We start from the raw sequence: 15,125 nt of genomic DNA, 5'->3' as shown, positions 1-15,125 counted from the left end.
TTTTAGACTATCCCCATAAATATGGCCCACAGGGGGGCTGTGCAGATCATTCAGTATTTGAAAGGATGAGGAGGTACCAGATGACGGGTGTAGAGGAAGTATCACGGGTAAGGATTTTAATACTAGCTTGCATTTAAGAAACGGAAATGAACTTGGACATGTATTCCTGCATTAAAAATGTATGTTTTAGAATTTCTGAAAGATTTATATCACAATGGGGAAATACTTATATATTTTTATGTTCAAAATGGCTAGGTAACTTGCCTACAATAAAGACAAGGTGCTGAGATTGGAATACAAATCTGTTGACTCAAAAAACATTAAGTTACATATCCACAAGATACTCTGTCTTACATGTTTTGTTGGTCAGATTACAAAAAATTTAGTGTGAGTATGTGTTTTGTATAAATATTTGTATTAGTATGAAAATTAGAGCAACTGGATTCCTTTGGTTTGCCTGGGACTTCCCCAATTTAATACGAAAAATCATATGTTCTAAGCAAACTGAGATAGTTAGCCACTATAATAAAAATCAGAAGGTTGTTGATATACATATATTTATTTATCTAATTAATTTATTTTTAAAGTAATCTCTATGCCCAGTATGGGGTTCCAACTCCACTTTTGATATTTTAAGTTTTTTTTTCACCATCTGACTGTTGGGTTTTTATTTATTTATTTATTTTGCTCTTTTTTGATCTTTTTAAAAATAGTTCATTCAAAACACAAATTTAAAATGAAAATTGTATTTATGGTAAAACATTTATTATGTATTTTGGCATCTTTTCTAAAAGTAGTAAGATGGAATAATGTTGCTTGAGTTTTTTGAGTCACAAATGCAGAAATGTGTGTTTCTTGATCTGCAAAATGGCACAGATAGTTCTATTTCAGGTGGATCTTCCAAGTCCAAGTGAGATTTTATTCTTGCATTTGTTGAATTTATCAGTCTTCTGCCATATGTCAGAGACTGGTATGTTCTGCAAGTATGTAGAGATGAAGATGAAAGCTTGTTCTCAAAAAAGTTAATACACTTGACCTTTGAGCAGCATGGTGGCAAGGGGTGCTGACCCTTGTGTGATTGAAAATCTGCGTATAACTTTTGACTCCCCAAAAACCTAACTACTGATAGCCTCCTTTGCCTGGATACCTTACTGTTAACATGAATAGTTGATTAATGTATTTTGTATTATATGTATTATATACTGTATTTTTATAATAAGCTAGTAAAAGAAAATGTTACTAAGAAAATTATAAGGAAGAGAAAATACATTTATAGTACCATAGTTTATATATGGAGAAAATCACATATAAGTGGACTCACACAGTTCAAACCCATGAAGGGTTTGTTCAGGGATCAACTATAGTTTAATTGGCAACAGAGAGAAACAATTAAGAGTGGTAAGAGATAGAAGAGGATTAAGCATAGGGTGATACTATACATTTAAGAGGAATAGTTAATCTAGCCTAGGAAGTATTTGAGGACAGTAATCAGAAACTAAAAGAATAAGCAGAAGTTAGATTGGCCATGAAGAGATAGGAAGACAGAAGGAACAGTATATACAAAGGTCAGACAGATAGCAAGACCAGTAAAGAATTTTTAACTCCAGGGTGGGGTACAAAACTAGAGATGGAAAACTAATTAGAAGTGTTTGTTACTCAGTTGAGAATAGTGGCTTGTACTAAGGTATTTGCAATGTGGATAGAGAGGACAAGACTACAGATTGTTAAATAAAAGAGAGTTTAGCAGTGGGTAGATATAATATTCATAAACAAAAATAGATTGCATTTGTTTATATCAGCAGTAGACTACCAGATAAAGAGGACATCATTAATAATATCAAGAATATCATGTATTGAAGAATTAGAGTAACAAAGAAAGATAAGGCCTATATAAGGAAAATTTTAAAACTTTGGGAGAAAAATATAAAAAGATTGATTTTAAATAAATGGAGAGATATACCATAGTTGTGGAAAATAATACCTAATATCATTAAAACTTGCATTTTCCCCATATTGATTTGTAGGTTCACTACAATTCCAATATAAATTACAACAGGGTTATTCACAGGAGAGTGATGGGTTAAAAATGTTATATAGAAAAGTAAAAGAAGAAGTAGGGCCCACCCTAAAGGTGGTAAACAGGAAAGAGGGATTTACCCTGGAAGATATTAAGACTTACTAGAGTAATTGAGAATATGATATTAGTATAGGATGAACAACTTGACCAGAGGAATAAAATTGAGTGCTCAGGAAGCGACCGATAACATGTGTGAAACTTTGTTATGTAGTAGAGGTGGGATCTCAAATCAGTGAGGAAAAGTAGAGATCATTGAATAAGTGGAGCCAAAAAAAAAAAAATGCTTGTCTGTTTGGAAAAAAATGAAGTTAGGTCTCCATCTTACATAATATTTAAAACCAAACAAAACTCTAGGTATATTAAAGTGTTAAATGTCTAAAAGGAAAATTTTATAACTCTTAGTGGAAAAAGTAAATGGAGATTTTCCTTCCAGCTGTGCTAGAGTAACTGTTAAGTTAGACCTCCTGTAATTATATGAGGACTGAACTGAACAAAATATATGAAACAATTATTTTCAAACATTGGGTAATGGGCAGTGAAGGACTGAGATCCAGAGAGGGGAGAAATAAATCTCTGTGATTTCTGTCATTTTTTTGACTAGAGAAGGCAAAATTTTAGGTATAGCACAGGGGAAGGGATCTTAGGAAGAGTAAGAAGTACATAGCAGTCTTGCTGAGTGACAAGTGACAACGAAGAGACAGGTCAAAGTTTAGGAAGGCTGAGGTGTCTGGACTTAGGACAGAGTACCTGAGAAGAAAGGACTACACTGAGAAAAAGCTCCAGGTATCTGACAGGGATTACCTTGAGTCTTAGCTGAAAACTAATGTGTGCATGCACAGCATGAAATTGTATTAGACAACTACCAGAGAAGGACAAAGTACTGGAGAATCTATAAATTGAACAACTGTAAGAAATTACACTTGTTTGAGATCTCAAGCTATGCTAGGAGTATATTGGCCTCACCCTAGAGTAAAGACTATTTCAGACCTGCCTTTATTAGGCTGAAAAACTAAGGTTGAAAAAGATCAAAGTGATTTTCAAGTAAATTAGCTCCCCATCAGAATAAAGCTCAATAATACTTGTTAAAGGAGGACACAGAATGCAGATACTCAACAATGTAACATTCATAATGTCTAGGATTCAAAAAACATTACTAGATGGCAAAAAGATGAAAAATGTGATCCATAGTCATGAGGAAAAAACACCCAGATGGAAACAGAACCAGAAATTGCATGCAAGGACTTTAAAGCAACTAGTATTAATATGTTCAAAGAATTACAGAAAAATATGTAGGACCAAATGTAACTTAAAGAACTGTGAAAAGTGCATTTTCTGACATGAAAAATTTAATGGATAGGCTTAAGATTAAATCAGTTACTGCAGAAGCTAACATAAGAAAACTTGAATAAAGGAAAATAAAACAATAGAAACAATCCAAATCTAAGCTCAGAGAGAAAATAATTGGGAGTCCAGGGAGGAGGGACAAGTTTTTCCCACCAACAAAGATTTGAAAAATTACCATTTTCAGAATTTTAAGATATGAAAAAAATTTTAATCCGTAGCCTAAGAAGCTCTTTGAAGCTCAAGCAGTATAAACACAAAATCAAATTACTGGAAATGACTAGAAATGAGAAAATTGTAAAAGCAGGTATAGAGGGTTGCCTGGCTGGCTTAGTCAATGGAGTATGTGACTCTTGAGGTTGTACATTCAAGCCCCACATTGGGTATAGAGATTACTTAAAAATAAAATTCTTAGGGATCCCTGGGTGGCACAGCGGTTTGGCGCCTGCCTTTGGCCCAGGGTGCGATCCTGGAGACCCGGGATCGAATCCCACATCGGGCTCCCTGCATGGAGCCTGCTTCTCCCTCTGCCTGTGTCTCTGCGCCTCTCTCTCTCTCTCTCTGTGACTATCATAAATAAATAAAAATTAAAAAAAAAAAAAAAAGATTTCCCTTCTCTAATGAGAATTTTAAAAAATAAATAAATAAAATAAAATCCTTAAAAAAAAATAAAGCAGCCATAGAAAAGATACATTTACATATAAGGAACAAATATAAGAATAACTGCTGACTGCCCATCACACACGTTGCAAACTGAAGACATACATGGAATGACTTTTTTATGTGTTGAAAGAAAAACTGTCAAACTAGGATTCTTTATTCTGTGAAAATAATATTGAAAAATGAGAGCAAATTAAAGACCTTTTTTAGACAAAGCTGAGAGAATTTGCCTCTAGGAGATTTACATTGCAAGAAATGTTAAAAGACATTTTTCAGGTAGAAAAAAGATACCAGATAGAAATGCAGATTTATACAAAGAAGTGAAGAGCATAAAATAGTAAATACATAGGGGTGCTTGGGTGGTGCAGTCATTTAAGCCTTTGACTCTTTGTTTCGGTTCAGGTCAGGATCTCCGGGATGTGGGATCAAGTCCTGTGTTGGGCTCCATGCTCTGTATGGAGTCAGCTTGTGACTCTTTCCCTCTCTCTCTCTCTGCCCCTCCCCCCTGCTTGCTCTCTCTAAAAATAAATAATTAAACAACAGCAAATACATAGGTAAAATGTAAAGGACTTGTATCATTTAAATATTTTCTTTAAGAGGTACTTAAAATAGTAACAATGAAAAATGTGTTTATAATATGTGAAGAATCAAAACTTACGATAATGGCACAGAAGATAGGAGGAGGGAAAGTGGAAGTTATTGTTGTTTCTTATTGTGCAGGAAGTAGTATAATTGTGGCAGCTAGACTCTGCTATTTAGAAGTTGGATATTGGAAACCTTAGTGCAGGGGTCAGCAAACTACAGCCCATAGACTAGCTACTTGTTTTTGTAAATAAAGTTAAGTATTTAGTATCAGTCCTTTTAAGAAGATGTTTGCAACCTGACCTGGAGTTACCATTGAAAGAAAATAAAGGAGATACAGTTAACAAGTCAATAAAGGGAATCAAATGTAGTTGACCCTTGAGCAACATGAATTTGAACTGCATAGGTTCACTTATGTGGATATTTTCTTCTGTAAGTACTGCGTAGTACATAAATTACAGCATTGTAAATGTATTTTCTTTTCATTATAATTTTCTTTTCTCTAGCTTATTTTATATATGAATATAGTATATAATATATATAGTATGCAAAATAAATGTTAACTGACTAGTTAAGTTATCAATAAGGCTTCCAGTCAATAGCAGGCTGTTAGTATTTAAGTTTTTGGCGAGGAGTCAAAAGTTATATGCAGATTTTCAGCTGTGTGAGGGATTGGCATTCCTAATCCCTGGGTTAGGGATCAACTGTAGTTTAAAATACTCAGTTAATCCAAAAGAAGGTAAGGGGGAAAATAAGAACACAGAACATATGGGACAAATAGAAAATAAACACAAAGATGGTAAGCTTAAACTAATCACATTAATGATTACATTAAATGTAAATGGACTACCCACATTGATTTCAAAAGCTGAGATGGTAAGAATGATTGAAGCAAAACCATAGCTGTCTAAAAGAAATGCAATTTAAACGTAAAGACACAAATAGTTTAAAAGGATGGCAAAGCAGGTATCATACAAGTACCAGTTGTAAGAATGTTACAGTGACCATATTAATATCAAAGAATGTATATCATTTCACAGAATATTACTGTAGACAAGGATAATTTTTGCTTTATCAAAGAGAAATAGTCCTAAATGTCAGTTAATAATGCAGTAAGAGAGTTATAAAATAATTAAGAAAAAAAATTGACAAAACTGAGCAATGAAAAAATCTACAAATTATAGTTGAAGGTACACTTATTTCTGAGTAGACAAGTTGATTGATACATTGATAGAACAAGTAGATAGAAAAGCAGTTAGGGAATAGGACACTTGAATACCACTCTGAACCAACCTGATGACCTAATTGACATTTATAGAACTCTCCACTCAAAAGTAGCAGATACACATTCAAGTGTACATGAACATTTGCTAACATATGCTAAGCTATAAAAGAAGTCTCAATAAATTTAAAAGGATTCAAATTATATAGAATAAGTTCTTAGGTTTCAAGGAGATTAGAAATCAGTAACAAAATATCTGGAAAATCTGAAATTTTTGAAAATTGAGTCACATCTAAATAATGCAATTGGAAACTGTTTTGAAGTGGATCATAACAAAAACACAAAATAATAAAAGTCATTAGATTCAGCTATGGTGAATAACCACTGAAAGAAAATTTAAATGCAAGAAATGTTAAAGGATGTTCTTTGGGTAGAAAAAGGATACCAGGGCAGCCCAGGTGGCTCAGCGGTTTAGCACCACCTTCAGTCCAGGGCCTGATCCTGGAGACCTGGGATCGAGTCCCACGTTGGGCTTCCTGCATGGAGCCTGCTTCTCCCTCTGCCTGTGTCTCTGCCTCTCTGTCTGAAAGAAAGAAAGAAAGAAAGAAAGAAAGAAAGAAAGAAAGAAAGAAAGAAAGAAAAGGAAGGAAGGAGAAAGAAAGGAAGAAAGAAAGAAAGAAAGAAAGAAAGAAAGAAAGAAAGAAAGAAAGAAAGAAAGAAAGACGATACCAGATGGAAATTTAAATCTATACAAAGAAGTGAAGAATGCACAGGAAACATTGGCTAATCATGTTTCTAACAATTAGAAAAAAAGAAAGATCTAGAAATCAATCTTATAAGCATCCACCTTAGAAAGCTAGACCAGAAAGTGCAACTTAAACTCTGTTTCCCTCTATTTCTAAGTAAATAGAAGGAATAAAGTAACAAGTAAGAGAGATATCAATGATACAAAAACAAGAGGGAATCAACAGAAAAGATTAATTGATAAATTTCTAGGTAGTTCGATCAAGAAATTAAGAGAAAACACAAAATACAGTATCAAGAATGAAAGAAGCTATTACTACATACATTGGTAGTTTAAATTTTGAGCACATTGAGCCAAGAAGTTCAATAGCTAATTTAATGGGCAAATTCTTTTACAGATCCAAATTAACAAAACCAAGCAGAAATAGAATAGTAGGTGTGTATGATGAAATTAGGTTGATACTTAATAAGTTTCCATCAAGGAATGTTCAGGCCCAGAGAGAGTCTCACCATGGAAGTGTAAGCATTTAAGAAAGAAAAAATACCAATCTTATGCAAAACCTTTAAGAAAATAAAGGAGAAGGGAAAACTTAATATATTCTGTCAGACCAGCATTACTCTGATACCCACACCAGACAAAGACATTACAAGAAAACTAAACTATAAGCCAGTATACTTTAACAAAATATTAACAAGTTAAACTTAGCACTATATAAAAGAAGATAACATATCATGGTCATAGTCAGCATAGTCAGGCAAGAAAAAGAAATGAAAGGCTCCTAAAAAAAAAAAAAAAAAAGAAATGAAAGGCATATAGATTGTAAAGGAAATAAACTGCATTTATTTGTAGGTAACATTGGGATTATGCTTAGAAAATTGTAATGAATCTAGGAAAAATTATAAAATAATTAAGTAAATTTACCAAGGACGTAGGATAGATATAAAGTCAGAATGCAAAAATTAGTTCTATACACTACCAATAAACATTTAGAAAATGAAAATTTAAAAAGCTCTCCAAAAATATCATTAAGATGATAAAATACTTAGAATACATTTAATAAAATATGCACAAGACATATATATGAACACTATAGAACATTGCCAAGAAAAATTAAATATCTAAATAAAAACAAAAATATACTGTGTTTATTGTTTGGGAGACTCAGTGTGTTAGTTCTCCCCAAATTGTGCTGTAGAGTCAGTGCAATCCCTATCAGAATCTCTGAGTATTTATCTCAGATAAATATTGATAAACTGATTCTGATAGTTAGGCTGAAATGCAGAGAACTTAGACTAGCCAAAAGAATTTTCAAAAAACAAAAAAACAAAACAAAACAAAAAAACAAAGCAAGGGCATTTGTACTGCCTGATTTTAAGACTTACTATAAAGCCATAGTAATTAAAGATAGTGTCCTCTTGACTTAAGGATAGACATATAAAACAGTGGAACAGAATAGAATCCATAGGGTCAGATGGATTTTTGCAAAAGTCCCAAGGTAATTTCAAGGAGAAAAGAATAGTCTGACAAATGGTACCGGCATAATTAGATATCCATATGGAAAAAAAGTTGAACCTCAACCTATACACTATACCTTATACAAAAATTAGCTGAAAATAGAAAATACATCCGTATGCTTAAGGATAAAACTTAAACTTCTAGAAAAAGAGGAGAAATTTTTGTCACTTTGACATAGGCAAAATTTTTTTAGGATACAAAATTTATTAGTTGGGCTCTGTTAAAATTATAATTTCAAAAGACACAGTTAAATAAATGTAAAAAGCCAGAGACTATGAAAAAAATGTCAGCAGTACAGCTATTTGATAGAAGGTGTCTCAGAATATACAAACAACTATTTTACTCACATAAAAAAATGCATGAACTCCAGTTAAAAAATGGGTAAAACGTTTGAAAAGATATTTAAAAATATATTGTATTTTAGGGTAGAGAAACACTTTGAATATGACATAAAATCTTTTGACTATAAAAAGTTTGATATATTTCACTATATGAAAATTAAGAGTAAAAGGCACCTTAAAGCAAAGAGAGTTATAAACTTTGAGACAGCATTCACAATACCTAAAATTAACAAGGAATTGTTTTCAAGAAATAGAGTAATCCTTTTTCCCTGTTTATAACAGCTGATAAAAAACAACCTGGCCTCAAAATATAAATTTTTTTTAATATAAATATTTTAAAAGTACATATATATACACATGTATGTTTATATGTGTGTGTGTTTGTGTGCGTATTTGGAGGTATTGGAGTGAGTATAAGGCTATAAAGAATTATGGGGCTAGATGTTAGGAAAATATGAGAATGCCTAGACATGTGAGCATGGCCTTTGGGGCTCTTTTCTCCAGATGTATCTTCTAGTTCCTGATAAGGTTGCTGAGAGACTGAGAAGCCAAGTAGAACTCTAGATTCTTGAAGCTAAGGATAAAAATAATACTTAAGGCCTTCTCAGAAGGGCTTTAGGATGGGATCTTGAAGGGCTATCCCTGGAGTAAGGATGAGTCAAAAAAAATCCTACCTTCTTCTATCACAGGTATTAAAATTTTTACTTCACAGCTACTTAATCTCTGATTAGAATAAAGTGATCCAGGATTACTAGTTTATCAAGCCTAACTGATTGCCAGAAGCAAAAATTAATCTTGTCTTGAGAAAGTATCATCACCTGAAGTCTAAATTTATATCTGTGGTTTTTCATGTACATTATCTGGCATTCAGTTAAAAATAATAAGCATATGAACAAACAAGACAACATTGTAGAAGAACAAAAGGAGAAAACTATTGTATACCAAACATCAGTGATACAAGAATAAATGACACAGAGTATATATCCTCAGAGGACTTACATTCTAGCTGGGATGTCAGACATGTAAACAACCTGAAGGTTTCCAGGTAATGAAATGATCAGACACAGATACAGACTTTAATATGTTCAAATACATAAAGAAATGGAATTTAAAATTATAGCAGAAAACTGAAAATAAAAGAGTCTGATGAAAATTCTGAAATTGAAAAATATAACAGAAATTAAAAATTTGATAGGTTTAGATCTAGATGTTGTATATAAGAAAACAGTGAACCATTAGAAACAAAAGGATAGAAAAATTCAGAAAAGAGATAAATGGGGGATTCACTAAAAAGATCTAGCATATGTATAATTGATATCTCAGGAGGGAAAAAACAATGAAATAGGAACAGTATGGCAGAGAGTTTTCCAAGTATAACAGAGATACCAACAAATTTGGTAAGCTTTGTAATTAGAGTCAGATAAATACTTTCCAGTGAAAGTAACACCCTAGCATGTTATCAGAAAAGTCTAAAAACAGAAAGATATATACTCTTAAAGCAACAACAACAACAACAAAAAAATCCAGTTGCCTTCAAAGAAGCAACAGTAGAAATGACAGCTCAGTTTTCATTGGAGACAGTTGAAACCAGAAGACAGTGGAATGTGCTGAAACTGAGTAACCACCATCCTGGAATGCTATACTCAGTGAAAATAGATAAAAGTAAAATGAAGGCTGTGACAAGAGAACAGTCAAACATGGAGTTGTCAAGGGAGAAGGAAAGTATAAAATGTGAGTGTAAATTTGGAATTGTGGCTTAAAATCTAATTTAATTTGAATTCTCCATTACTTGTCATCAAAGTTCACTTAAAATGGAGCTCTTAGATGTCAGCAAATGTTTAAATGCTTGGATCCAATAACAGTGTAATTCTTTAAACAAATATATACTGAGTATATCTACTCTTTGCCTGCCAAGTCTGCGTTAGTGATAGCAATATAGCAAGAAGCAAACAGAGAGATAATTTCTTCTTTCTGAGTCTCATATTCTAGTGGTTGAAGTAATGATGGTGGGCTGGGGACAGAAATTAAACTAATCACCATTCAATAAACTAAAGTTGTACTATGTAAGGGACCTGGGTTCTGTGAGGTGGTACAATTGATGAACTGACCTTTGCTGAGTCTGAAGGGAGAAGTTAGTTAGGTCAGGAGAGTCAGTAGTAGCATATGCAGACTGGCAGGAAATAGATGATGCTGGAGGATTGGAAAGAAGGCCTGTGTAGGGTAACACAGAGAGCAAGAGTTGGGTTCTGTGGTAGAGTCTCTTTGAAATAATACAGAATGAGAAGAAACTGGGCAGGTAAGCAGAGACTGCAATGCTGATTTGGTGGCACATGTAAAGGATTTACGCCTTTATCCTTAGAGCAGTAGGAAGCCATTGAAATCTATTATGCAGATGAGTAATATTTGCAAATTTGCATTTTGAAAAATTACAGTGTGGAGAATAGAGTGAAAGACAATAGTACATGCAATACTCTAGGTAATAAGTGATGGTAGCTTGGGCTGATGTGCGGGCACCAGAGATAATGGGCAAATTCCCTAAGTATTTAGGAGATCAATTTGACAGGACTGGGTAATAGATTGGGTGTTAGAGGGAGATAGAGGAAGATATCAAAGTACTATAAACAACTATAAAACTTGCTTTATATTTAAATGATTACATATTAAAAGGTAGGCTTTGAAAATATTTAAAAATGAAAGAATTGCTTGAATAAATTATAAATCATACAGTGGAATGTTATGAGACTGAAAGTGAGATTTATGAAGAATTCTTAATGGTGTAGAGGAATACCTATGGTGTTCTATAATAGAGCAGAATATGAAATTTACATAATGTGTATTCTTAGATATATAGATTTATGATAATAGTGAAGCATACTAATTATCAGAAATGACTCTTTTTGACATATAGACACCTCAAGAGCATTCCGTTAATGGTCCAGAACACCTGAGGAAAAAACGTACAACTTCAGCTGAAAGAAATACTTGTCAGCTTTATATTCAGACTGATCATCTGTTCTTTAAATATTATGGAACACGAGAAGCTGTGATTGCCCAGGTATTTATGATTTTGCTACTATTTTAAGAGTTCGCGTGCTCTCTTACTGTTTCATTACACCTATGTTTTCCTTTAAGAATTAAAGTTATGGTATATCTCTTTTTGAAAAAAAAAAAGAATACATATTTTTCAATAATTATAAATTATGTGGGATAAGTACACAGATGACTGAAAGGCCAGCTAGGATATTTTAGAGTCCTCTAAAACAGGTGTAAGAAAATTTTTTCGTGAAGTTGATGACACTGGAACTTAGCTTTGAAAAGACAGTGGAATTTTCAGTTGTGGTTCCTAAAGGAGGGAAGAATAGACGAATCCTTCCAGGGAGAAGTATTTAATTCCTATTCTGTATTCCCATTATACTTAGCACTTGTTTTTTTTTGTTTTTGTTTTTGTTTTTGTTTTTGTACTCAGTGCTTTCAGAATTGTATTATATGGGTTTGTGTCTTCTTAATCCTTATTAAAGTAAAAGTTTTTGGAGATACCCTTCAAAATGTCTTCCTGTCGAAGCTTCCCAGTGAGAGTTTGATTAATGCATTTTGACTCCAAATTTGATTTGAGGCTAAGATGATGCAAATGTCACCAGTATAAATGGTGAAATCATTTTGATGGTGGTAATGAGCATAGTTTTAGATGTGTGAAAGCCAAGTGGCCATTCCTTAGGATATTGACAATGTAGACCTGGACCTTGGGAGAGGTTAGCTGAACGTGAAGCTTTCTATACAGAATTTGAAGGTACAAAAGATATAATTGAAATAAGGGGAGGGAATGAAATTAAAGGGAAGAAACTGGGGGATAATATCTGTATATAGTGAATAGGATGAGGAGGTGAAGCTATGGAATAAAACATAATAGTTAAACACGTAGGGGATGAAATGGAATTAGCCAAGGAAGAAACAAGTTTATTTATTTATTTTTTTTTTATTTTTATTTATTTTTTTTTAAGAAACAAGTTTAAAACAAAATGCGTGGCTAACGTATTGCAGAGATATCAAAGAGAATGACTACAGTATGTTAATGTAGTAGATGGGGGGAGTCCTTTCACAATGTATACATATTTCAAATCATCAAAATGTATATTTTAAACATCTTACAGTTTTATTTGTCAGTTATACCTCAATAATACTGGAAAAAAAATGACTACAGAAGGTAGTTGGTTTTTAGTTACTAGAAGATTATTGATGAGTTTTAAGCTGATAGAGTTGTGAGGGTGAAAACATTGCAAACAGTATTGAATGGGTTGGCCAAAGCAGCAACGGTTTTAAGAAATGTGAAAAATAGAAGCAAATATGGTGGCTTAGAAATAGTATGGAATATTTGAGGGTGAAAAGAGGACAGAGAATACATGAGTAAGTTGGTAGGAAGAGGAAAATGATCTAGTAGAAAAGCAATGTAAGATTGATAGGAAACAGTGTCCTTGAAGGTCCAGATTGGGATGAGAATAAAGAAAAGTTTTCCTTTAAAGAAGAATTATCCTTTGAGGAAGACAGAAATGGATGAAAATAAAAAAAATTGAAGATGAAGAGGGAAGGAAGTCAAGATGAAGTCTCAGTACAGTATGAAGTATAATCATCTGTGGAGTAATATTTGTACCCCTTTGGGAATGGAGTAGAAATAGAATTGGATAAGGAATTACCAGGCCAAGCTGAGGTTAGATAGCATGAATTTATAATGGACCCTGTCAGCACCTTTAGGACTTTATCAGTTTGGCAACCTGGGCTACTTTTGAAATTCTTTTTAATACTTCTACTTGGCTAACTTAAGTTTGTATAATTTCTTTGAAAATAGCTTTAAAAGAATATATACATGTTTTTACATAAATTGCAGCAAGAATGCTTTTTTATAACTGAAGATGAGAAAGTAGTTTAGAAGCCAGAGAGTTTAGTTGGGCGTCATCTAGGTAAATAGGAGAATCCCTTTGTGTTCTAAAACCATGTTTAATTTCCTTCTAAAATTTAGCAAATCTTAACGTATCTTCTTTATATTTGCATTACTTCTCTCCCCTCACCCCCTAGAATAAAACTTTGTAAATTTATAGGGACCTTTTCTGTTTTGTTCACCATTGTATTCCTAGCACCTGAAACAGTGCCTAGTATACAGTAAGCGGTCAACACAACTTAAAGAATGTGTACTAATGCAGCACTAGAGAGCTTGAAGTCAGAGAATGACACTGAGTCTCCTATATTATCATGGAAGTTCTTTTTTTTTTTTGAGGGAGAGAGCACAAGAGAGTGAGAACGGGGCACTGGGGTAGTGAGAGGGAGAGGAAGAAAGAGAGAGAGAGAATCCCAAGTAGGTTCAGAGCCCAGTGTGGAGCCCAATCCCATGACATCAAAATCATGACGCAAGCCGAAATCAAGAGTCAGATGCTAACCAACTGAGCCCCTATCAGTGAAGTTCTCAAAGGAGATGTTTGAACTGAGTCTGATGGATAAATAAAGATAATCTTGGCATAAGGAAATAGCATGTGAAAAGGCACAGAGGTCTGACCTTACAGGATTGATTGAGGAAACAGTTTTATATGACTGAAATAAAAGTGATGTTTGTTACTGGCGAGAAGAGCCTGGAAAAGGCACAGAATCTCCCCCTTCCCCAGCTCACTAATATCACTAATCTGTTTCATCTGTTCATCCAGTACATGATGCAGACGTTTTAAAATTTGAGTATGGTAGAACACGAGTAATTCTTGATTTGGGAAATGGAAATTCACAGCCTTTTTCACATTTTCACGTTGCCTTTAAAATGTTCTTTTTTTTTTTAAATCTATAGATATCCAGTCATGTTAAAGCGATTGATACAATTTACCAGACCACAGACTTCTCCGGAATCCGTAACATTAGTTTCATGGTGAAACGAATACGAGTAAGGAATTTCAGTAGTTCATAATATTAAGAAAGAGAAACAGTAAGGACCGTGTTTACAAAAAGAGAGATGCTTACTTTTTTACTTCATCTTTATGCCTTAATAGTTTAATTTAATTTAATTTAATTTAATTTTATTTTATTTTATTTATTTATTTTTGCATTAATAGTTTAAATTGTATTACTGATCCAGTTTTCTTTACTCTTGGCTTTTACACATGCATGAAGACACACACGCAGGGGTACCTGGGCTTGTAATTTAAGAATGAAATCTATAGGGTTTTAATCTGGACAGCAGAAGAGGTACTGTCCCACTGTATTGTATCTGATGAGCGTACCAACTAGAAAGCCCTAGCTTCTCAAGAACTACAGGTAACCCAGTACTTGATACCCCCACACCTTGCCTATTATCACCGTTATCATTTCCTAGTTTCTTAGTCTCCTATTTAGTGCTCCAGAGGAGGGAAAGATAGATAGAATGGTTAGATAAAATTGGAAGTTGGAAAAATAGTACTATACCCTCTTTTTGTAAATTCATGGTACACACTAACATATCTCAAATTTTGAGGAGTCCTTCAGGAGAGAAACTCATGATTCCTTCCTTCCTTCCTTCCTTCCTTCCTTCCTTCCTTCCTTCCTTCCTTCGCTCCTTCGCTCCTTCCCTCCCTCTTTTCTTTTCTTTTCTTTTCTGAGAGAAAGAGAATGAGCAGTGGGGAGGGGCAGAGAGAG

At 33.5% G+C, this 15,125-nt stretch overlaps 1 protein-coding gene across 1 annotated transcript in view; it reads left to right on the top strand.

Moving 5' to 3' along the window:
* ADAM10 (ADAM metallopeptidase domain 10) overlaps positions 1-15,125 on the top strand; it is a 126,594-nt gene that overhangs the window by 70,911 nt on the left and 40,558 nt on the right. Inside the window, exons 5-7 of the mRNA XM_072808864.1 lie at positions 7-107; positions 11,392-11,538; positions 14,305-14,397. Coding sequence (XP_072664965.1) covers positions 7-107; positions 11,392-11,538; positions 14,305-14,397 — 341 coding nt within the window. The remainder of the gene's footprint in view (positions 1-6; positions 108-11,391; positions 11,539-14,304; positions 14,398-15,125) is intronic.

The sequence above is a fragment of the Canis lupus genome, chromosome 32 (genome assembly GCF_048164855.1).
Source record: "Canis lupus baileyi chromosome 32, mCanLup2.hap1, whole genome shotgun sequence".
NCBI classification, from domain to species: Eukaryota; Metazoa; Chordata; class Mammalia; order Carnivora; family Canidae; genus Canis; species Canis lupus.
This window is presented reverse-complemented; position numbering and strand designations above follow the sequence as displayed.